At 42.5% G+C, this 24,593-nt stretch overlaps 2 protein-coding genes across 2 annotated transcripts; both read right to left on the bottom strand.

Moving 5' to 3' along the window:
• Positions 1 to 73: 73 nt before the first annotated feature.
• Positions 74 to 16,008, bottom strand: trpc4apa (transient receptor potential cation channel, subfamily C, member 4 associated protein a; the record flags this gene model as incomplete). The annotated part of the gene is made up of 18 exons (XM_080545923.1): positions 74 to 4,259; positions 4,565 to 4,771; positions 5,373 to 5,485; positions 5,932 to 6,043; positions 6,992 to 7,132; positions 7,396 to 7,486; positions 7,689 to 7,874; positions 8,297 to 8,355; positions 8,489 to 8,620; positions 8,727 to 8,869; positions 9,624 to 9,812; positions 10,651 to 10,852; positions 11,239 to 11,367; positions 11,625 to 11,680; positions 11,799 to 11,856; positions 12,314 to 12,430; positions 12,870 to 12,998; positions 15,877 to 16,008. The coding sequence occupies 18 exons, from the start codon at positions 16,006 to 16,008 to the stop codon at positions 4,122 to 4,124; spliced, it is 2,334 nt and encodes a 777-aa protein (XP_080402049.1). The 3' UTR covers positions 74 to 4,121.
• A 1,840-nt stretch (positions 16,009 to 17,848) lies between these two features.
• Positions 17,849 to 21,631, bottom strand: sla2a (Src like adaptor 2a; the record flags this gene model as incomplete). Its single annotated transcript, XM_080545787.1, has 6 exons — positions 17,849 to 17,984; positions 18,077 to 18,209; positions 18,557 to 18,709; positions 18,970 to 19,073; positions 21,174 to 21,260; positions 21,546 to 21,631. The coding sequence occupies 6 exons, from the start codon at positions 21,629 to 21,631 to the stop codon at positions 17,849 to 17,851; spliced, it is 699 nt and encodes a 232-aa protein (XP_080401913.1).
• Between the last annotated feature and the right edge of the window lie 2,962 nt (positions 21,632 to 24,593).

Raw genomic sequence — 24,593 nt, 5'->3', positions numbered from 1 at the left:
GGTATATGATGAGAGAGAGAGACCACTTGAAAACAAAACACAACATACACACATTCAAGAGAAAATTGTGAGAATTTATTATGATTGTTATCATTATATTGAATTCACAAACTAGATTGTTAAATCAAGAAATGAAGATCGAAAACCAGAATTAGAGGGACAGAAATGGGGGTGAGGGGGATGGTGAACTGTGTGTCAGGATGAAAAACTAAATGTCGGGGGGTTGTATGAATATGCTGAGAGCTAGGACAGAGCTCAAGGTCAGCCCACACAACACACTTCCTGGGTGACGATGGCTCCGAAGATATTCATTAACTACAAACAAGTATGTGCATGTGCATCTCCCCCACGAATATTCATTTTCAATGTCAAGACAAAAGCTACAAGTACATAAAGCAGATCGGTTTCAAACAGTTATAATTATAGCATACTTCTGAGGAAACGAGAGTAAAAACTAAACGATAAGGTTTTAATGATCAGTTTCCTAGGTATCCACTGACGCTGTTTTATCATTCATCCCCAACGGTTACAGTTACTCTCAGCTACACCACACATGCACACAGTCAAACAAGGGACACTCGAAACTGGCGTGTTATTTTCTGCCACAGTGACTGAAACAACTCCAGCAAATCATGATTCTACGGAGAAGGCGGGAGGTTTACAATCAAATCAAACCAAACCAAGCACCAGATAGTCAAAAAAGGGGCTACAATGCCTCGTCAAAGGCTTGCAGCGGAAAAAGAAAAAAGAAAAGAAAACACACAAAATGCTCAATAAGCAACATAACAAAAAATCTCAGGCCAGACTTCCAACAATTTCTCAGCATGTCTTGGGGGTTGAAAGTATGACGATAGCTCTCTGTGTCATCTCTTCAAGTCAGTGAAGTAAATTTGTATAAACAAACATTTTGAGGGGGGAAAGTGGGATTGAAGGAGGATAATTCATCAGAATAAAAGAGCTACATCCCATCCTCAGCACTATATCTAGTGATGACGTTAGCAAACTAACTAAAACAGACAATATGGGCTTCAACAGGCTGTTGTGTCTCCGGGAGAGTGCAACATTCATGGTGTTCTCATGGCAACGGCTCCGTTTGAATCACAGCGGACTGAACACATGAAAGGACAGTGGAGCTCTGGTAGAGCAAGGGTGCTGAACCAGTACCAACCCTATGAACATCGCAGGCTCTATGGAGGACCTGGCCCATCATCGATGGTGGTTTTCCACGTATAGTAGTGAATTTCAGTCACTTTTGTGTGAAGCACTGAGCGAAAAATGACTATTGCACCACTATTGACAAGATCAGGGTACATTAAAACCTATGAGTCACTTCTTGGCTGTTAGGAGGAGTGTGGGTAATTAAAAAACACCAAATACTGTGAACATAATAGAGAAAGCATGTGTCCACACAAAGCACTACCAAAACAGATTTCATTGCGGCCAACTAGATGATGAACAGAATGCTTTCATACATTCATTCACGTGAACATGGAAAAAAAGTTGAAAGGAAAACATCGGAAACAAAAAAAGGTCACACCGTTTCAACATGCACCCCGCTAGTGAAGAGTAGTGGTTTCATCTATAGAGCTGGGTTGTAAAATGAGGTAGCTCAATCAATATCATTTGCTGGGAATCCTATTTGTTTTTGTCTGTCGAGTGACGCAAAGTGCTCGCTAAGCGCAGCATCCATTTCCACGGCAACATTGGAACATTCTGGCCATAGTTACATGACCACCGCCCCCCGCCCCCTCCTCGACCTAGCCAATCACATTAGAGGTGGTGCCATGCACTGAATCACCATATAAAGACAGAAGATTGTCAACATCTAGGCTTGTGGTGAGATCTCAGATGTTAGGTGGTTGACTGGAAAACAATCGAGTGATGCAGCATAGCGTTGCTGTTTGGTTGAAGGCTAGTCATGCTAAGGAGTTACAGAAACCTTTGTGACAACTGGGACAAAGAAGCGGGATTTTTACACTAGAGCCTGCATAGTTTATTCTCCTCCCAAACCACCGTTCACTCCATGGATACATAAGTCTGATACAAAATGAAATCGTTTTTTCCAACAAAAACATGTTAAAATACAACAAACAATTAAAACAATTTTCCACTGTGCAATGTTTTCTTTCTTTTTTTTTTATTCTACAGTTTCTCAAGAACTAAAAGCTACTATTTCAACAAGATGAAAACCAAAAAAAACATGTCTGAAAAAGAAAGGGAAAACGTTTCGTCGACTCGTCAGGGGATGAAACATTCTCTGGTGATGCCGTGAAAAGGGGTTGATGGCGTTTGTGTGAGACTGAGCCCCCCCCCCCCATATGCGGGGTGACACATCTCAGCGGACCCACAAGCTACCTGGACGAGGCTGAGTTAAGCCGAAAAGCACCAGTCAACTAGATTCACCTAAGAGAGTAGACCTACATACGGATCACTGAAAACGCTGTTCATTTTCACTTCAAAAAGACCACTGAACAAGCCCAAGCCAACGCCATCTCTGCAACCAGTGGTGGGCAGCCCCCCTAAAGCCCAGTTTATGCTTCTGCGTAAAATCGACGGCGTAGCTTGCGTAGGCTACGGCGTAGATTGACGCGCACCTCTCCAAAAATGTAAGTACGCGGCAGTGCCTACGCAACCGTAAGCTCTGTGATTGGTCCGCTTGGTAGCACATGATTATGACATGATTCCGACTCTCTCGTTGGCCAAAATGCGGAAGCCAAGACAGAAATGTCATTTACTTTTTCTGTAATTACTTATTAATAAAGATTTGAACAATTATGATAACCATCGTATTATCTTAGTTTAATGTCATTTCAATGCATCATAGAACTTTTATTTACAACAAGCATAACAACAAAAAGATCGCTATTATGCCGCTTTGAGCTCCGTTGAGTGTCAGGCACAGCCTTCCTATAAGGAGCGCGATTCACATTTACGAGATGTACAATCCTGTTTATTTAGAAATAAATGATTAGTTACCGGGAGCCCCATGGCTGTTCGTTGGGTTTAAATTATATTTATGATAGACATATTTAATGTAAAGTTATCCATAAGAACTGTGATTGGTCCGCTTGGTAGCGTCACATTCCGACTCTCTCGTAAATGCGGAAGTCATGACAGAAATGTCATTTACTTTTTCTGTAATTACTTATTAATAAAGATTTGAAAATGTATGATAACCATCTTATTATCTTAGTTTACTGTCATTTCAATGCATTATAGACATTTTCTTTACAACAAGCATAATACAAATATGTTTTTTTAATCGCTATTATGCCGCTATGAGTACACCGACCAACGCGACGCGGTCCGCGGACCAACGTAGAACTATAAACTTGGAGAGCCCTCGCGTAGGCTACGGCGTAGCCGCGCGTAAATTCGACGCAGGAGTATAAATCAGGCTTAAATCTCACAGACAGTGGCATACATGGTGTCGATGTCCACTTATCTAAAGCAGAGCCAGTAGGGAGGGGGGAGGGGGCAGGGGCTGTGTATCCTCTCCGTCCTGTGGCACACCAGTGGCGCGAGCTTTAGGGTGATAGTTGACACCAGTCTTCGGAAACAAACTCTAGGCCTCCGTTTTCACAACTCAAGTCCATGTGAAAACAAATCATATTTTTTTGTTGTTGTATTATATATAATTTGTTGCATCATACATATATTTTTTTATTTCCATATATTTTGTCGTATATGTATTATATAAAAAGGCTCTATTTTGATTTCACCTAAAGCACACCACCAACATATGAGTATTTCAAGGTCCCTTAAATGTCTCCGTTTTCTACTATGGGGGGGGGGGGGGGAGGGGCGGGGGGGGAAGGGGGGCTGGGACGGTTGCCGTGGTTCCCCTCCTCCCTTTGAGACAAAGAGAAAAGGAGGCACAAGTGAAGACAGCCAGGCACATCCCTCCTCCTGTCCTCAATAACCAACTGCCTCCTGGCCAAGTTACAGACAGCATTACCCAGGAGTCTCTGCCACAAAACAGCCACAATAGCACTTCCAGGTCGCTGGCTGACCCCTAGGTTCGCTCCCCGGGGTCGTCATCATCACCTACATCAGGTGTCCATACCCACCAGCGACCTCCCCCACCCCTGTCCCCACAGCCCCCTCTGCTCCTGTGTGGGTTAATCCTCCAGCAGGTCCCTGTCCAGGTCCATGTAGGGCTCGTCGATGTAGCTGGCTATGGCACACTGAGAAGTCCTGTCTGAGTTCAGCAGCACTGACACCGTCTCCTTCCAGTAGCTGAAGGGCACGCAGGAACTCTGAAGGAGACGGAAGAGACATGTGGGGTTAGGTCGTGTTCAAACTGGAGTTCACACTTCTGTTTTTTAGAAGAAACCGCGGCCTTCAGCGCCTTTTTACATACAACCCTATGGGAAAAGGAAAAAGGAGGTTTAAAATGGACGATTTATTAAATTGCCCGCTGCTGGCGGGTGCGAAATGCATTCTGGGAAAAGAAGCCAAGTGTGTACACGGCCTGTGACTACTGAAAGACTGCAAATAACATCAGTTTCAATGTCAATGACGTTCATGGTTTTAATTCTCATTGAGAGGTGAGGACACTCACGTTCTCCAGACAGGTGCTGTCCTTGTCCTTGTTGAGGTAGTGTCGCTGCCAGAAACGCAGCAGGTTGTGAAAGTTGTTGAGCAGGCAGCCAGGGTATCTCTCAGCGTACTCCTTCTCTCTCAGGGCGTTGAGGTAGAAGGGCAACTTGCCCCGCCTCCTGGCCAGCATCAGGACGACCAGGCTGGTGTTTAGGCAGCTCACGTTCTCCTGGGCCAGGGGAGGGCAGGGGAGGATCGGTCAGTAGTCGTATCAGAAAGCCAGAGAAACTAAACAGCACAACTGGTGATGTATTCAATGGAATCTAAACTAATAGCACACGGTGTCAAATCTGACTGATTCTGATTCATTCATTTATCTTTGTAAGATGGTACTTTTGTCAACTCCTTTCAATGAACAGTATTGTTTTGTTGTTTTAGAGGATGTTTTTTGAGTGGGCCAGTCCCACTCTTATATTGGTCATTTGTATTGGATAAACAGAGGAAAAAGAGACAGCGGAGAAAGACAGGAAAGTGAGGGTGTCGCAACAGGGCATGGGTCAGATTCGAACCCATGCCGACATGCACTGTAGGTCATGGTGCTAGACCACCCCAGGCCATAAACAGCATTGTAAAGAAAGTGTCCGCTCATTAGTGGATAGTGAGTTGGACTGGTGATCAGAAGGTCATGATTTTGTCATAATTGTATGTTGTTTTGGACAAAAGTGTCTGCTAAATGGTGTAAATGTAAAACGCCTGAACAAAAGGAACATTGGCCTTGAAAAGAATACCAAGGCCTTCTCTATTGAAAAAGAGAATGTGCAAGGCCAGACCTGTGTGAGAGTCTGGACGTTGATGATGTTGACCAGCCTGAAGAGGAAGGACAGCCTGTTCTCCACCCGAGCCATGTAGGACAGCAGACAGCACTCTGACAACACCTCCACCACTGCAGGAATACAATACAAGTCAGCGTTAACAGACAATTCGGTTGTCAAGTCTGACGTCAAACGTTTCGTTTAGCAATTTCCGGGTGCAAACCAGAATTTCCCCGCACCAGAGTACCAGTGTACTACAGCGGTAGAATGACAGTTCAATCATTTTTTAGACTCTGATCTATTCATACAACAAGGGACACAGCACTTTCCCGTTTTCCCCATATTGTCACGGTCTTTGAGCCTTGGAAAAGCGCTATATAAATATAATGAATTATTATTATTACTGAGGCATTTCGAAGAGAGCGCCTCAGCCAACGTTGGACCCGGAAACACGTCACGACTTAACAACCGAATAAGAACATATACCACTGATTCACCTCACTATTCCTTCAACGGGACAGGCTCTGATGTAAACCTCCACGCACACATGTAGATGTACACACAGCCACGGGTTTACCTTTGACGTCCTCTGTCTGGCTCTCGAAGCGGTCCAGAGACAAGACGATGCAGCGCACCAGCATGTTGGAGTCGACCAGGGAGCTGTTGATCTGGGTCAGGAACGTCTGGAACTGGAGCAGAGGGGGAGAAACAAGACAAAGCATTACATAAACACACATTTCTCAACTCTCAGGACAATCAACTACTTCATTGTTAGAAATCCACACTGTTAGACAATGCTCTGCTTTTTGCTCCGCGAGTAGCATAATTGCATTTGTGATCTAAGAAACCAAGACTTGTGTGATGAAGTGACTGGTAAATGGACTGCACTTATTTATATGCTTTACAGTGGCCACACACACACACACACACACACACACACACACACACACACACACACACACACACACACACAGCCACACACACACACACACACACACACACACACACACACACACACACACACACACACACACACACACACACACACACACACACACACACACACACACACACACACACACACACACACACACACACACACACACACACACACACACACACACACACACACACACACACACACACACACACACACACACACACACACACACACACACACACACACACACACACACACACACACACACACACACACACACACACACACACGCGATAGTGGTGGTCTAGTGGATAGTGAGTTGGACTTGTGATCGGAAGGTTGTGAGTTCAAATCCCGCCTGAAACCACACCACTACTAGTGTGCCCTTGAGTAAGGCACTTAGCCCTCAGTTACTCCAGGGGGAATGTCCCTGTAATCTGTAATTGTAAATCGCTTTGGATTAAAAGCGTCTGCTAAATGGCAAAATTACACACACACATTCACACACCAATGGCGGCAATCTACCATGCAAGGCGGCAGCCTGCGCATTGGGAGCAATTTGGGGTTTCAGTGTCTTACCGATGTGTCTTACCGAGTGTGTGACTGATAGTTTATAGAAGAATGAAGTGAATGTAGGTGAGGGTTCCGACCTTCTCACCAGTATGAGTGAAGGTAGGTGATACTCGAGGGTGCCTACCTTCTCATCAGTGTTGACGTATTTGTTGAACCTCTTGAAGGCGTCGATGTTAAACTTCATGAGCTCCCCCAGGAGGTCAAAGTAGCTCTGCAGGACGTCTCTGGACTTACAGCCGCTATCAATGATGCAGAACAGTATGTGCTGGAGAGGGAGACACAGACAATAACAATAACAATAAGAACAAAATAACAACAATAATAATAAAAACAACAACAATAATAAAAATAACAACAATAATAATAATAACAACAATAATAATAACAATAAGGGGAGGCAGAACATGACATTACAGCATCCCTGGTGCAGAAGGGAGTGACACAGCTAACAGTCGGTCTGCAGTCTTCTCAGACTAGAACATTGGGAACGAGGCATTTCACACCCAGGATTCCTAGCAGCATCCTCACCTCCAGCAGTCCCCTCTTCAGCAGGAACATCTGGTCTGCGTAGGAGGTGGCTCCCCTGAGGAAACTTTCCACTGCTCTCGCCTGCCAGAACCTGCAGAGAAGACAAATATTTATTAGGTATGGAACAGCTACTCGGCCAATGAAAAGTCATGACCCCGGATTTTCTATACGGAACATTTCCCGGTTATTCCGAGGAAACACTCAAAAGTTTTCTTTCGTTTTCTGCTTTTGCACATCCAGTTAAATGACACACACACAACCAGACATTTGACCTAAGGGGGTTCTCGTCTTACCTGAAAGAGGAGTCTGGTGGCTCTCTCTTCATGACGGTGAGGAGACGTGTGAGGAGACCTTTCTTCCCATCACACACTAGGCTCCTGTCTGTGTTGACCAGAGCCTCCACCTCTGGGATGTTGGCTTTCAGAGAGATGGCACTCAGCTCGTTCAGTTCCTGACTGTTCAGGAGCAGGTACTTGTTCCTGAAAGAAAGGACAGCCTTAGTCCGCAGCAACGCTAGTGTGGAGACATCTCCCCCTGAGACATCTACTGCCCCCCCAGAACTGCGTCTCCTGGAGACACCCGCTTTTCCCCTCTACTGTGTCCCCTAAAAACGTCTATTGACCCCCTTGTACTGTTTCTCTGTTTTTCCAGTGTCTATATATTTAAAAAAAACTAGGTTTAGAAGAAGGTGATAGAAGATGGTTGTTCCTTCCATCAATGGCCCCGGGCCTGAGCTAGATTACTCTTCCTGCTACGACTGGTGGATTGATGATTCACTCTCTTAGTCAAATGTATTGATTGTAAGTCGCTTTGGAATAAGGCGTCTGCTAAATGCCAAAAACGTAAAAATGTAAAAATGAGACGATAAAACTGGTACAGAAGCTGTTGGAAGGTTACTTACTCGTGGTGGTCACTGAAGCTCTGGAGTAGCCTCAGGAACTGGATTTTGAAGGATATTTCCTGAAGGAACAACAAGGTAAGAACAATCGTTTTTGAATGACTTGACTTGCATGTCTGCCAAAAGAGAAGCAAACAAACATTATACAGATATTTCTATATCAGGGCTAATGAAGATTTTCAGTGGGGTAATTACCGGACTGCAGTCACAGTTCTCATTCTGGCCGTGGACCACGTGATTGGAGGAAGTGTACTTCCTCCAGATCAGCTTGTCAAAGAGATTGTTGAGGCCAGGGATCAGACGGAACTCTGCCAACATCTTGTGTACCTGTGAAAGAGAGAGAGGCATGAGGTGGTCAAAAACCAAAGCTCTGGCCTTGCACCGCAACCCCCACTCCTGTCTTAACCCATACTCTGGTCTTTTGGTGCCTCACCTGGTTCCTCTGGCGACCCATGAGCAGCACACACAGGACATAGAGCACCTCCACCTTGTACATGATCTCATGGACGATCTTCATGGACTGGGGCAGACGGGTTCGGAGAGGGCTGGTGGCCAGAGAGCTCTCGTCTGACGACTCTGATGGGACAGGAGATCAAGAGCAGGAATAAATGCAGGGGTACAAACTGTTGATGGCCCAAAAAGGTGACACTTTTTTTTTTTGCAGGCTAACCTTAGGGGGGATAGCGCTAGCACTAATGTTGTTAAATAGATACCGCTAGCACTAACGGTGGTCTAACAATGATGCATGTGTAAGTAGCGGCAGCCCTGACCTTAACACCTGCAGAATTACTTCGAAAACAGTTTACCGTGACTGTGTTCTCTATGCCCCAAAGAAACCTGGAGAAGAACCGTCGAGAGGGAGCGTGACATGCTGGGTCTAAGATCCTGGGAGGCGGCGGCCGCTGTGGCGAGGGACAGAGACCGGTGGCGTAAACTCGTTGGAGGCCCTACTCTTCACACCCGAAGAAAAAGGACCTAAGTCAAGTGTTCTCTATGCTGTCTGGAACTGTACCTAGCTCCCTGAAGCTAAAAGTTATTTCAACAGCAGCAGAGTTTAGCAGACAGGGAGATTAGTTAGCTCGCACATCATGTGACTTGGATGAGACTTAAACCCCCCCCCAAAAAAATAATATTTTTTGCAGATCTACACAATTCACATGGATGACATATTTTGAGATAGAAACGGCTAATTTAGCAAGTTTGCACCCCTGAAATGAAAAACAAGCAGGAGGATGCCTCTACACGTAGCATTCGTGATAGACATATACGTGTTGAGAGAGTTGATTTGGAAGGTGCAGCCAGAGTGTGAGGGAGGGAGGGAGCTGCTGACCTGTGCTGCTGTGCTCCGCATCCTCTGTGGCCATCTGCATGAGAGCGTCCAGCACCAGCGCGTTGTCCAGCCACGTGTACCAGTCCTCCAGCTCCTGCAGGAAGTTTGACGCCCCTGTGGCCTCTGACACCTTCCTGGTCGCCAGCTTACACAGACGCTCGATGAAGCCGGGGATGTTCAGGAGGGTCACTGGGAGCGACAGAGGACAGGACAGGGTTATTCATTGATCCGACAGCACACAGACAAGAGACTCAAAGAGAACTACTAACCAGGGTTCCTACAAGTTTCAACAAGTCACATTTAAGACCTTTTAAGACCCTTTTTAGACCTATTTCAATAGAATTGTAGATCTATTCGCGACAGTGTATGATAGCTTTTTGTCATCCTAGAGGTGCTGAAATTTGGGATTTCACTGCCATACAGACAAAAAAGGAAATGCGAATTGGCATTTCTTTGGTTCCAGCTTGATTAATTTCCGTGTAAATAGATGTGGTCGGACTGATTTCCTTGCAGGATCTCATTTTTAGACCAAATACCTGAAATGTAAGACCTTTTTAGGCCTTATACATTGGATTGCTGGATTTTAGACTTAAAGTATTTTTAAGACCAGTGCGGGAACCCTGACTTACAACACCACCACAAAGCAGGGGTCGATTGAGATGACGATCAAGGAGTAATTTCCATGATTAACCACATCAGCTACAGTTAGGACGACTTTCCCCAAGTCTTTTATTAAACCATTCTAAATGGTAAATGGACTGCACTTATATAGCGCCTTTATCCAAAGCGCTTAACAACGGCCTCTCATTCACCCATTCACACACACATCCACACACCAATGGCGGCAAGCTACCATGCAAGGCGCCGGCCCGCCGGAGCAATTTGGGGTTCAGTGTCTTGCCCAAGGACACTTCGACATGTGGCCAGCCGGGGCTCAAACTGCCGATCTGCCAACCTTGCGATCATTAGACGGCGGCTCTACCTCCTGCGCCACAGCCGCCCAAATCTCTGTGTATCCCGGCCCTACCTTGGTTGACCTCGGCCCGGGAGGGGCTAGCGTTGCGTTTCTGCTGGGCGTTCTTGGCCAGCAGGGTGTGTTTGTCGTCGTTGCCTACGTCAGGCTCTGAGATGGTGACGGAGAGGATGCGGCAGAAGTTCGCCAGCTGCTGCTGGTCGAAGCTCTGGACCAGACCGGACAGGTTGGGGATCCCCTCCAGCTGGATCATCTCCTGAGACACGGAACCAATACGTGAATCAGCATTGGCATGACAGTCATAATTAGAGGCTCTCCACACTATGATTCATAGAACTAATTGTGATCTTGAATTATAAGGTTCTATCTCCATTTTTGTCAAAATTGAGTTTTTTTTACATAATCTGATCCATTAGGTGTTTATTAATGCCTGTGTGGTGTTATTTTAAAAATGTTGACATTTTTGAGTTAGTAATTCATAAAATACAAAGGTCACAAATCTCACAAAACATAATGGAATGTAAAAACTTTGACGCTCAATATCTCTGAACTACCCTAAACGGAGATAGAACCTTATCATTCTAAGCTCACGTAATGTCATGTTGCAATCTGTCCTCAAAGAGCTGCTCTTGCTTGAGCTACCTTTTTGACCCCAAGAATATCCTCGATTAAAGTGGCAGTCTGGAGAAACGTCTTCTTGTTAGTCATCAAGGTGAAGAGAAAAAGGACAAAGTCGTCCCTCGCTGCAAGGCTCTTGGTGACTCCTTCCGTCTGAGAATATGAGAGAGATTAATTACATATTAAATAAGGTTTGTCGAGGAAGAGGCTGAGGTTTCTCGAAGTCCTTTTCATGTGGGGCAATGGTCCGCTACACAGACAATAATCATTTATCCTGATAAAGGCAATTATTGTTATGAGGTCTTATTTAGAAATTGTGGCAGTGGTTGGTACCAACCAATACCATACCAGCAACAACACAACATTAATGCAATATCAACAGTATGACAAAGTGTAAAAGGGTTACTTACACATATGCAACAGTTGTAAAGAACACTAAGGCAGTCCTTGACCAAGTCATCGTTCACTGCAAGGTCAAGACACAGACATACAAAGATAAACATTTCATCATTACAGTTCCGTCTTCCCTCTATTCAGGATACTGAGTGTGAGAAGCGACATCAAAGCATATTTCTTCTTCTTACTGTTAGGTTTCTTCTTCTGCATAGTGAGAGTGGGCCTCATCAAGATCTCCACAAGCAGCTGTGAGGAATGGGAAAATAACGTCATTTCTACAACAGTTAGTTCCGACCAAGTAATTTGATTGGACAAGAGGCATTCCATGAGTGCTGATATTTACAGTATAACAGCACTGGGACTTTTAACTATATGCATCACTCCGCCGCACAGATGTTCTACTAAATGACCGTTAATTAGACTACATGTTTGTGTTCAGGTTACTAGGCAACAGTCCATTTGAACTCGAGGTTGTACGACCGAATCACAGCCGTGCTGATATTCAGTATAACACACTCCCTCGTGTGTGATATTGCTTAATTCACCTGATGATATCTCAGTAGGTCACATAACACAAATTGGAATTGAAGAGTCAACATAGCTGAGTCAAACATATTCCAAACGGTTCAGGCCAGTACAGACTAGGGAAATAACAACCACACACTAAGAACACGGCATACATAGCACACATATGTGAACTTACATCTACTCCACCAAAGAGGTCAAAGGTGTATGTGTTGGGGAAGGTGGATTCCTGAGCTGTCTTCCTGTCCTCTGTGACAAAAGACATGGCCTCCATGGAGAGAAGGGATGATAATTCCTGCCAAAACAAAGACAGATAGCCATGGTTTCTTTATGCAGGGGTGCAAACCCAAAAAGGTGAAAACGAAGAAAATTCTCAATGCGTGGCTAACCTTAGAGGAGACTTTTTTTTTTTACGGGGGTAGTGCCAGCACTAACGGTGTTAAATAGATATCGCTAGCACTAACGGTGGTCTAACAATGATGCATGTGTAAGTAGCGGCAGCCCTGACCTTAACACCTGCAAATACTTCGAAAACAGTTTACTGTGACTGTGTTCTCCATGCTGTCTGGAACTGTACCTAGCTGCCCGACATATTTTGAGTTAAAAACAGCTAATTTAGCAGAAAGGTGACAAGTTTGCACCCCTGTTTATGCCAAAAGTAGAGCACACATGACATGCAGTGAGTCAAGGACCTGGATATTGGTGAGGTGGTGGTGGGGCTTGTTGTGGCGTACCTTTAGTAGGCTGTGAGTATGGGAAAGGTCACTGTTGGGATGGCTGCTCTCGTAGAGCTTCTGCAGCAGCACGGGGATGCCGTGCCATTTGGCCCGCTTGTCCCTCTCCTGGAGCAGGGTCTCTGGCAGCTGGGACACAACGGACAACTCCATATGAAGGTGACGGCATATCACACAGATACATCGTGGCGTTAGAAGAAATATAAGGTTCTTCTATCTCAATTTTTGTCAAAATTGAGTTTTTTTTTACATAATCTGATCCATTAGGTGTTTATTAATGCCTGTGTGGTGTTCTTTTTTTTAAATGTTGACATTTTTGAGTTAGTAATTCATAAAATACAAAGGTTCCATCTCTCAAAACATAATGGAATGTAAAAACTTTGACGCTCAATATCTCTGAACTACCCTAAACGGAGATAGAACCTTATCATTCTAAGCTCACAACATGCTAGGCAAAGAACATAGAGTATGGGTATGTATATCATTAGCCTTTTTTATAGGTGATGTTAGGCTAAGCAAGACCAGTATCAGCACACTGCCAGTTAAGAATGTTGTTCTACCCTCCCTCATCACACAACTTCTCCATCCACATCCTCTCCCAATTTAAACTTTGCAGATAGTATATCCCCGATTCCCCACCATCCCAAATCATGATCATGCTTTCAATTATTGTAACATTGAGAACCAAAAACCTGCAGACCAACAACATAGGCCAGTGGCTTGCCTTTTGTTTGATAGAAGTTGGCCATGGAGCTGAGCAGGGCAGCTATACTTCAACAGATTGAAATGAGACAGACTGACTGAGACTGAAGGAGTCATTTTTGGGACACAAGCACAGCACACAAGCCACTAAGATTTGCTCTACAAAAAATGTTATAACATGCTAACATGTAATATGAACTTATTAGGCTAATAGTTTAATAGAAAATGTTCTATTCAAGGGGTTAAGATAAACATGCTAATATAATTATGCTTAGGGCATTTTTATTATTATTATTATTATTAGCTAATTGAAGAGGGCGTGTCTGAGGGAAGAAACAGAAACAGATTGGGATACAGTATAATCAAGTTCAACCCCTAATTTGGACGGACAATCCCCTTGTAAACAGGAAATAAATAGATAGGCCAATAAATTGTAAATAGATAGGCCTACTGCTAACTGTCATCAATGAATGATTGCTGGAGAGAAGAAAAAAAAAGATCTATGATGTTCATGACATGATAACACAACTTCAGCGAGGTATAAGGCCTATTCCAACAATCATCTTTTAAAATCTGGTGGGCTTACATATAGTCACTAGGGCTATGCCTTAAATCCACAATACAGTATGGTAGACAAGACTGTTGATTAGAAATGAAACGTTTTCCTAGTCTAACCCATATCAATATCAGGCAAGATATGACCGGTGCAAACACTAAGTGTTTAGTAGAAGGCGATAGGGAGAAGGTTTTTCCTTCTATCAGTGGCCCCGGCCCGAGCTAGATTACTCTTCCTGCAACGAATGGTGGATTGCTGATTCACATGCTTGGTATTCAAATGTATTGATTGTAAGTCGCTTTGGAATAAGGCGTCTGCTAAATGCCAAAAATGTAAATGTAAATGTAAAAACTAAGATTGCAACTGTAATTGTAGTTCAGAAAACACAGATCATTGGACATATAATCACAGCTTGAAATAATAATCAAGCATCAAAAACATACTAGTAATATCCTAAAGCTCAGCTGGGGGTTAACAGGGGTAAGGCAGAGAGGCAGCTAGTGGCAGTGTGGCTGACATCCTTACGTAACCACTTCTTATTGAACAACTCGTACAGTCTATAGGCTTTTTAAGCCTTAAAAAAAAGTCGCAAATGTCTTGCAAAGGATCTCAAACATCGTCTCCAGTTGACAATAACATCCTTGGTGTTTATGACTCAATGTCCCTGACTAACAATGATGTTATAAGGAATCAGACCCAGCAGCTAAGCTACACATTAACATGGCTGAGCGCTGCTACCAACAGCTAGCTAGCTAACTGTCAATTCATAAGCATATCTTAAGATATAAAAACACAATATTGGCAGAAACAGATGGGACCAAGTTATCTAACGGTATCAGTTTGTTATATGCTAAACTTTGCTTTGGATATGCTAAAGTGAGCTTAGCTCGTCAACATTAGTAGCGTTAGAAGAATAGCTAAGCTAAGCTAACGTTAGTATCCAACCCAGCTAAGCTAGGCGAAATCGGTGGTTAGTTACTATAATTCGTGACGTTAGACATTATAAGGTTCTATCTCCATTTTTGTCAAAATGTTTTTTTGTTTTTTTACATCTGATCCATTAGGTGTTTATTAATGCCTGTGTGGTGTTATTTTTAAAATGTTGACATTTTTTTAGTTAGTTAATTAATAAAATACAAAGGTTCCATCTCACAAAACATAATGGAATGTAAAAACTTTGACGCTCAATATCTCTGAACTGCCCTAAACGGAGATAGAACCTTCTCATTCTAAACGGAGATAGAACCTTATCATTCTAAACGGAGATAGAACCTTCTCATTCTAAACGGAGATAGAACCTTCTCATTCTAAACGGAGATAGAACCTTCTCATTCTAAACGGAGATAGAACCTTATCATTCTAAACGGAGATTCTAGAACCTTATCATTCTAATCTCGCGATATTGACAGCTAATATTATCAACAAAGAACTTAGCACATTGTTAGTAGCCAAACGTTCTGTCTTAGCTAACTTGACAGCTTGTCAACTGGAAACGTAACCTAGCAACAAGCACAATAGCTTAATAAGTCTATGTAGTCAGATAAAAGCGTTTTGCTATATTCGCTTTTTTACTCCAGTTTGACCAGCTACGGGAACCGACGAGGCCTTGGATCAAGCCGCTTGGGCTCAGGACACGACGTCTTGATTCCAGGCAGAGGTTTCTACGCGAGTCCCAGGCTTGATCGATGGGCCTAATTTCTGCTACTTGAATCGTACAGAAGACATCGCCCTCTCGGGTGTCTGACTGACCTGCGTCCCTCGGCGGTAGCCCTGCCCTGCCACCTGGCTCTGCCGGAGCTTGGTGACGATGTTGCCGTGGTGGTTCCTGCGCTGTTTTCCTCCAGCCGTCCGAGGGGACTCGGACCCCACAAGCGTCGCCATTATGCCTTCTTCTTCTTCCCTTCCTGGCAGAACTGTTCCAAGCAGGAAGTTTGTGGGTCTTTGATGGAAATGTTTCCAGGTGTCTAGCGCCATCTATTGGTACGATTTTTTTATAAGGCACCACACAATCAGATATGTTGCGTCGTGTGTTTTCACTGATTATTTGTTTATTTACATTATCTGTTTTCTATTGTTGGTAAATATGTAAATACGTACATAAATTAAATTAAATGTAAAAAATATTATATTAATATTGAAGTTAACTGTAGATTATTAATTATTAATCTCTGAGTATTTTTATTTTATTTTTAATCTCTGAGTATTTTTATTTTATTTTTTATAACTATTTCTTTTTTCACATGTTCGAAATAAAGCTTTCATTCATTAATTCATTCATTCATTCGTGTGTGGGTTGAAACAAACAAAATATTACACATTCAGTCAAGTTTAACTGACATCCATCAGAACTTGTTTTAGCCCCCCGTTATTCATTCCACATGATCCAGTGCCCCTAGGTTTACTTTGAACGTGTCTTATCCCACGTCATATCCCACGTCTCATTCATTCATTCAACACTTAATTTATTTAAAACATATATATATTTAATATTAAAAAAAATAAGAATATTTGTTTTACAATCATTCTTTCCATGGAAGCATTTGAATGCATAGCCTTTCTCAACATTCTTTGATAAAGAGACACCAGTCCATAGGTGTTTCTGTGGGGGCAAGCAGTGCAATGGAATCGACATGAGCTCAAATGTTCCACTGCTCCAGTCACTTAAATAGTTTATTTAAATACAGCCCCTGCAGTATGCTCTCAAGACAACATTTAATAAAGCATTAGCACAAAGGCTACTATCTCTGAACAGAGCCCCCCCTCTGACAACCTAACTGCCAACCGACACATCTTGCCAACCACAGGTGGTACAAATGAACTGTACTACATAGTATTGAAGGTTGGAAATTGTGTTTTCCATAACCTCCTCGATGCTTTTCGGCAAAGCCTAAAGTGGAAGTCGCCATCTCGTGACGTTAGAATTATAAGGTTCTATCTCCATTTTTGTCAAAATTGAGTTTTTTACATAATCTGATCCATTAGGTGTTTATTAATGCCTGTGTGGTGTTATTTTTTTAAATGTTGAAATGTTTTAGTTAGTAATTAATAAAATACAAAGGTTCCATCTCACAAAACATAATGGAATGTAAAATGACAAACCCACGTGTCTCACCCTTCACTGGCTCCCAATAGCAGCTCGCACCAGATTCAAGACTCTGGTGCTTGCCTACCGGGCGGCAAAGGGAACAGCCTCTTCCTATCTGCGAGCAATGGTGACCCCCCCAAACACCTGCCCTGTTCACTCCGCTTTTCCACCTTTGCTGGCCGACCGGCAGCCACCGCCTTTACGTGGATGCAGCAGTTGTGCTACCCGGTCACGGCTCTTCACTGTCCTGGCAACCCGCTGGTGGAATGAGCTTCCCACTGCTGTCAGGATTGCAGAGTCACTCCCCTATCATCCACCGTAGACTGAAGATCCATCTCTTCAGGCTACCCCTTAACTGTCCCTCCTGAGACATGCACATCCCCTCTACAGTTATAAGTACTGATAAAATAAAATAAACTATAGTGTCTTTATTTCTTCCTTCTTCTAGCGTTACAACTGCCAATGACCCCTGACCCGAGCATAGATTACTTTTTCCAGTTATGACTGGTGGATAGATGATTCACTTACTTAGACAAATATATTTGTCGTAAGTCACTTTGGATAAAGGCGTCTGCTAAATGCCCAAAATGTCAATGTCTCTGATGTCTCCTTCTCACGGCTCCATCCTCCGTCTCCTCAGGTGTCACAGAGTCTGCCACAGTCCTCACAGCTGCTCTCTGTCAGGTAGAGGTAGGAGCTGATGGCATCTCTCAGCCCCTCACTCACAGGAGAGTTCCCTGAGTCAGCTCTGCCCTTATTGAAGATCATCGAGCTGAGGGGAGGAGAGGCACACAGCGATTACTCCACTGTAGGATGCTTCGTGTGACAATGTGATCACAATATAAATTAAGGAATGTGTCCCACCTGCTAACATCCCTCCAGTTAATGGTGGGCCGCCTGATAGCTCTGGGTTGGGGTCTGGTCACCTCTGGAACGTTGTTTGAACCACGGATGAAGCATGGTTCCCCTAGCACAGAGCACAGTCCGTCTGCCGACTCTGTGGAGAGACACAGCATTTTTAGGACGTTCTCTCTCCATGCACCTCATTAAGATGCCAAGAGAGAACGGCTTATGACATCGGCTTATGACATCTGGCCACAGGGACAACAGGGACAACAAACAACAGGGACAACAGGGACAACAAAAACACTAACTCATTTACCAACTGGTTTATTAATGTGTACTGTCCCTGGTCAACAAATCAATCAATCAATCAAATAAATCAAATCAAGGTAACAGTACACCCTCCCTGCATAACTGACTAGGAACTGAACTACATTATTTCATTCATTTCATGCAACATAGACCTGCATTTCAGGCTGTTGTTGGTAGACCTGTACCCACCAGAGTAGTGTTTGACCAGATGATCCAAGGAAGGGAAGGTGAGACCGGGGGAAATGTACAGCCAGCTGTTTTGAAGGCGACAAATTTGGTAGTGCTTCACTGAGCCCTGGTATGAGTTGGGTCCCTGATCGAGGACCGAAAGTGAGTAAGATTCTGAGACCAAAAACAAAACAGGAAGCTCTTATCACAAACCAGTACGAAAGCACTCTAGTTGGATACTTGTGGTTAAACTTATATATGTTACGGTACATGTGGGAATACAGTACATGTGGGAAAGGCTAACCGTAGCACCCTAGCACCTAACCCTAGTTTTCCCACATGTACCGTATTCCCACATGTACCATACTACCATAACAAATACACTTAAATTAATCAGATAAAAGGAGGACTCTCAGTCCTGATGATGGACTAACCTCTGTTAGTCTGACTCTCTCGGACCAGAAAGGCTCCAGTCTGGTTGTGTGGCAGGAACAGCAGCTCCTCTGCCTTCAGCCTGCTGATGCCTGTGAACTGCCACCTGGTCAGAGAGACAGAGAACCCACCAGAGACATTAGATCACCGTGGTGAGAAAGAGAACACAACCATCATACCGTGATCTTAGAATGATAAGGTTCTATCTCCGTTTAGAATGATAAGGTTCTATCTCCGTTTCGAATTATAAGGTTCTATCTCCGTTTAGAATGATAAGGTTCTATCTCCGTTTAGAATGATAAGGTTCTATCTCCGTTTAGAATGATAAGGTTCTATCTCCGTTTAGAATGAGAAGGTTCTATCTCCGTTTAGGGTAGTTTAGAGATATTGATTGTCAAAGTTTTTACATTCCATTATGTTTTGTGAGATGGAACTATTTTTACTTTATTAATTATTAACTCAAAAATTTCAACATTTTAAAAATAACACCACACAGGCATTAATAAACACCTAATGGATCAGATTATGTAAAAAACTCAATTTCGACCAAAAATGGAGATAGAACCTTATAATTCTAACGTCACGATACATTGACACTCCTACCGAACAGGAAAGAAGGAGCAGAAGATATGACACTCCACCTGGAAAGTCCACTGGAACTACAGCTGCTATCATCCCCACTGGGGGAGGTCTGACATAGGACATTGATGATGATGTCATTCAGGCAGAGTCAAAACAAACAACGCATTGTTCCAGATCTCTGCCTACAGTCACAGTTCACCTACACAGGGGGGCAGCCTCCCACCTAACAGTGAAGTCCCCACCTCTCATATCAATCCCCTATTAAAATGGATCCTTCAGAAGCACCCAACTGACCTCATTACACTGATCGTGACGTTAGAATTATAAGGTTCTATCTCAATTTTTGGTCAAAATGTAGTTTTTTACATAATCTGATCCATTAGGTGTTTATTAATGCCTGTGTGGTGTTATTTTTTAAAATGTTGACATTTTTGAGCTAGTAATTAATAAAATACAAAGGTTCCATCTCACAAAACATAATGGAATGTAAAAACTTTGACGCTCAATATCTCTGAACTACCCTAAACGGAGATAGAACCTTATAATTCTAAGCTCACGATATTTAGGACATTGATGATGATGTCATTCAGGCAGAGTCAAAACAAACGCATTGTTCCAGATCTCTGCCTACAGTAAGAGTTCACCTACACAGGGGGGCAGGCTCCCACCTAACAGTGAAGTCCCCACCTCTCATATTAAAATGGATATTTCAGAAGCATCCAACTGACCTCATTACACCGATAAGAGTTATGGATGTTTACATGCATACTGTAGGTATGCAGCCCAAGAGAGGCAAGGCAAGTTTATTTGTATAGCACATTTCATACAACAGGGGCAATTCAAAGTGCTTTACGTACATTATTTAAAAATACAGCAAGAGAAAATAAAAATGACAATGAATGAAAGCAAATATAAGAAGTAAATTGATAAAACATTTAATAAGACAATAGTTAATGGATAAAAGACATTGATAGAAGTGTTAGTGTTTAATCATAACTGTTGCAAAACATGATGGTCTTTAGTTTAGATTTAAATATTTTAAGGGTTTGGGCCTGTTTGATTTCTTCAGGGAGTTTGTTCCAGGAACATTTTGTTTTCACTCTTGGAATGATTAGCTGATTAGTCTCAGCTGACCATAGGGGCCTTGCGGGAATATAGGGTGGGAGGGGATCTGATATGTATTTTGGTCCAAGACCATTTTGTGATTTGTATGTAATTTGGATTTTGAATTCAATTCTCTGAGAGACTGGTAGCCAGTGCAGGGATCTCAGGATTTGGTGTAATGTGTTCAAACTTCTTTGTTTTTGTTAGGACCCTAGCAGCGGCGTTTTGGATGAGCTGCAATTTACGAACAGCTCCTTTACAGTATATAGGCTCGAATGCCTTGTCTAATGGTTTCTATTTGATTGTTTAAAAAGCTCATTGCGTTTACTAGTCAAGTGAAATTCCTGAGCAATGGGTGTTGGGGGATTTGTTAGTCTGTTAACAGTTTTGAAAAGGATGCAGGCGTTATTGATATTGTTGTTTATGATCTTAGAGAAAAATGTATGTCTGGCGCTTCTTATTTCTAAGTTATAGTTTTGAAGAGACTGTTGATCAAGTTGACCCTGTATTGGTGTCTGACCTGTTAATCACTGTAGCAGTGTAGTTGCTGGGGATGTAGAACTCCTCGCCGGTTGTTGTAGATTTCACCAACAGATATTCCCCATCACTGCAAAAAGAGAGAAGTCAGTATCGTCAAGCTACCACCACATGCTATATTGGACTGCACTGCACTTATATAGAGCCTTTATCCAAAGCGCTTTACAACGGCCTCTCATTCACCCATCCACACACACATTCACACACCAATGGCGGCAAGCTACCATGCAAGGCGCCGGCCCGCTCACTGGGAGCAATTTGGGGTTCAGTGTCTTGCCCAAGGACACTTCGACATGTGGCCACATGCCCCTATATATAATGTACTCTCACTGCTCCATGCATGCCTGTCACTTACTCTGATAGGACAATGAGCCTCTCCCCAAGGTGGATGCTGGATCCTGACAGACTGTGTGAGGGGTAGTCACAGATGGACACCACCATACGATTGTGATTGTCTGAAAGAAAGACAGGAGTCATGAAATATGAAACTCACTTACATTAATACACAATGTACATCGTGACGTTATAATTATAAGGTTCTATCTCCATTTTTGGTCAAAATTGAGTTAGAAATTCATAAAATACAAAGGTTCCATCTCACAAAACATAATGGAATGTAAAAACGTTGACGCTCAATATCTCTGAACTGCCCTAAACGGAGATAGAACCTTATAATTCTAAGATCACGACATGTCTGAGACTAGATTAGATTCCTTGGGTTGGAACCTACCCAGCATAGTAGGCTCAGATGGAGTCTCTAGGATTGCAGTGTTGGATTGGCCTTTTTTGGGGCAATTCCCCATGACCTGCTGCTTCTCTGTCTGGGTGGCTCTATGGGCTGAGAGACAGAAAACCCATATATATTAATATATTACATATATTATTATATATATATTTATTATCGCCTGACAATTTCACTATGCAACAATTCAACACAGCACTGGCCATTATTGGTATTATGCACATTGTCTTAACATTGGCAACTCAAACACAGGAAGAGGATTTACCACAAGAGCCTAACATTTCCTGTGCAATTTGACTAGTGTCCCATTCAATCCATGTGTTAATGTTTTAGGTGTAATTTAAAGTAAAAATAAATTGCATACTTACTCACTTCATTGAACTCTAACTGTTAAAATGATGATTGACTTCACAGGCAGCAAGTTAAATTGTCCTCTCAGTAGCTGTTCCACACAGGTCTGGTGATGCTGATACTAAGATGATGAACGGTGTGTGTCTGCCTGTCTACTACTGTACATGCATGTATGCACATGTGTGTGTGTGTGTGTGTGTGTGTGGGCTCAGGTCCCCTACACGTTGTCTGATCAGTGAGAACGAAGTCTCCTTTTTCTGCTCTGTACCTTTCGAGACTCCCTTTATGAAGGCAGGTCTTTACATCACACTCTTGTGGCTTCCTGTGACGCCAAAGACTCAGGCACCCTAAGTGCGTGTGTGAGAGTACATACAGTACGTGTGTGTGGAATTTAAATAACATGTCACTTTCTTTTAGTGTACAGTACAGAATGTTCGCAAATGATGAGAGAAAATATTCTGTTTGAAATACTCCTAGTAATCTTTATGGAAATAATTAGGCCTAGCTCCCTCCAAATAGATGTATCTGTCTAATTAAATGAAGTTCCACCCTATGGGTTGTATAGGGTGGATCTGTAAATTGCACCATTGGAATGTTTAGAAAGACATTTGATATATTTCCGTAGCTAAATGCAAGCATTACAGTCCCCTGTGACATACCTCCCATACCATCTTCACCACATCACTTTACCTCTCAGCTTCTGAACCACAAACAGATCAGTCAGCACAAAATCTAGACTAGACGTGACGTTAGAATTATAAGGTTCTATCTCAATTTTTGTCAAAATTGAGTTTTTTTACATAATCTGATCCATTAGGTGTTTATTAATGCCTGTGTGGTGTTATTTTTAAAAAATGTTTACATTTTTGAGTTAGTAATTAATAAAATACAAAGGTTCCATCTCACAAAACATAATGGAATGTTAAAACGTTGACGCTCAATATCTCTGAACTGCCCTAAACGGAGATAGAACCTTATAATTCTAAGCTCACGGTTTGATATATTTTCTTAGCTAAATGCAAGCATTTCAGTCCCCTGTGACACGTCACTCCACATACCATCTTCACCACATCAGTTTACCTCTCAGCTTCTGAACCACAAACAAGATCAGTCAGCACAAAATCTAGACTAGAGCACCAGCTAAGATGGTAGGTGGTAAGGGTAGGTTGACTAAGGGTAGGTTGACTTCCATACCAACTGAGCAACAGAGATTTGAGTCATCAAGACACCCGTAAACATACAGGATACAGTAATAGGAGCAACAGGGAGAAGTGTGCTAGATGTACTATATACTTCTAAGAAATGCTTTTAAGATGCATGCTCTTAGGAAGTAATAAGGACAACTGTCTAAGGACATCCTGTACCAAACAGAGATTAGATTAGCATTTTGGCCCGAATACTATAAATAGATGATATTCTATACTGTAATGGGTGTACACACAATGTCTCCATTGCTAGGAACTCAATGTTAACATGTATGGGAAATCAGTGTAGGAAGGATGTGTTTGAGTCACTGATGTGGAGAATGATATTAATGTAGTAGGGTGTGTGAATCTATCGTGTCCTGAGCCCAGCTGTCGTGCAAGTCATGCAATCACTCTGATCATGTGGTTCTTTCGAATGGAAATTAGTCAACCTCAGAACAACATATCAAAGAATCATAGCTGACTACTTTATTTTATGCTAAAAATAGCCTGCGCTCACCAGTGACATTTGAGGTCGATCAATGTGAGAGTGAAAGAGGAAACGTACACCTGCGGTTGGAAACTTAACAACCATCGTTCTTGAAGTTCTCAACAAAATAACAATACAAGGAAGTCATCAATTCTTGGACGGAAAAATGTATTGCTATTTTTTCTGAATCATTTATCATTTTTTACCAGTTAGTGTATCAACCTTTACTATATTGTGTGTGTGAGACTAACAGTGTGGTTGAAACATGTTAGATTTAAAATATTAAAATCTGTTATGTTCGATTTAAATAGATAACATATTTAAATCTAAGCTAAAAACCTTCATGTTTTGCACCAGTTATGATTAAACACAAACACTTCTATCAATGTCTTTTTTCCATTAACTAGTGTCATTTTAAATGTTTTATCTATTTACTTCTTATATTTGCTTTTATTCATTGTAATTGTTATTTTCTTACTATGTTCCTCTTGCTGTATTTTTAAATAATGTAATAATGTATGTAAAGCACTTTGAATTGCCCCTGTTGTATGCAATGTGCTATACAAATAAACAAGGCCTTGCCTTGCCTAGATTTGGACACAAAACCCAGAGGCCATTTCACATCTTCTAGCTTTA

Source organism: Nansenia antarctica (genome assembly GCF_963989245.1).
Source record: "Nansenia antarctica genome assembly, chromosome: 15".
Classification (NCBI taxonomy): Eukaryota; Metazoa; Chordata; class Actinopteri; order Argentiniformes; family Microstomatidae; genus Nansenia; species Nansenia antarctica.
Note: the sequence above shows the minus strand (reverse complement) of the source record. Positions and strands in the feature narration are given on the sequence as shown.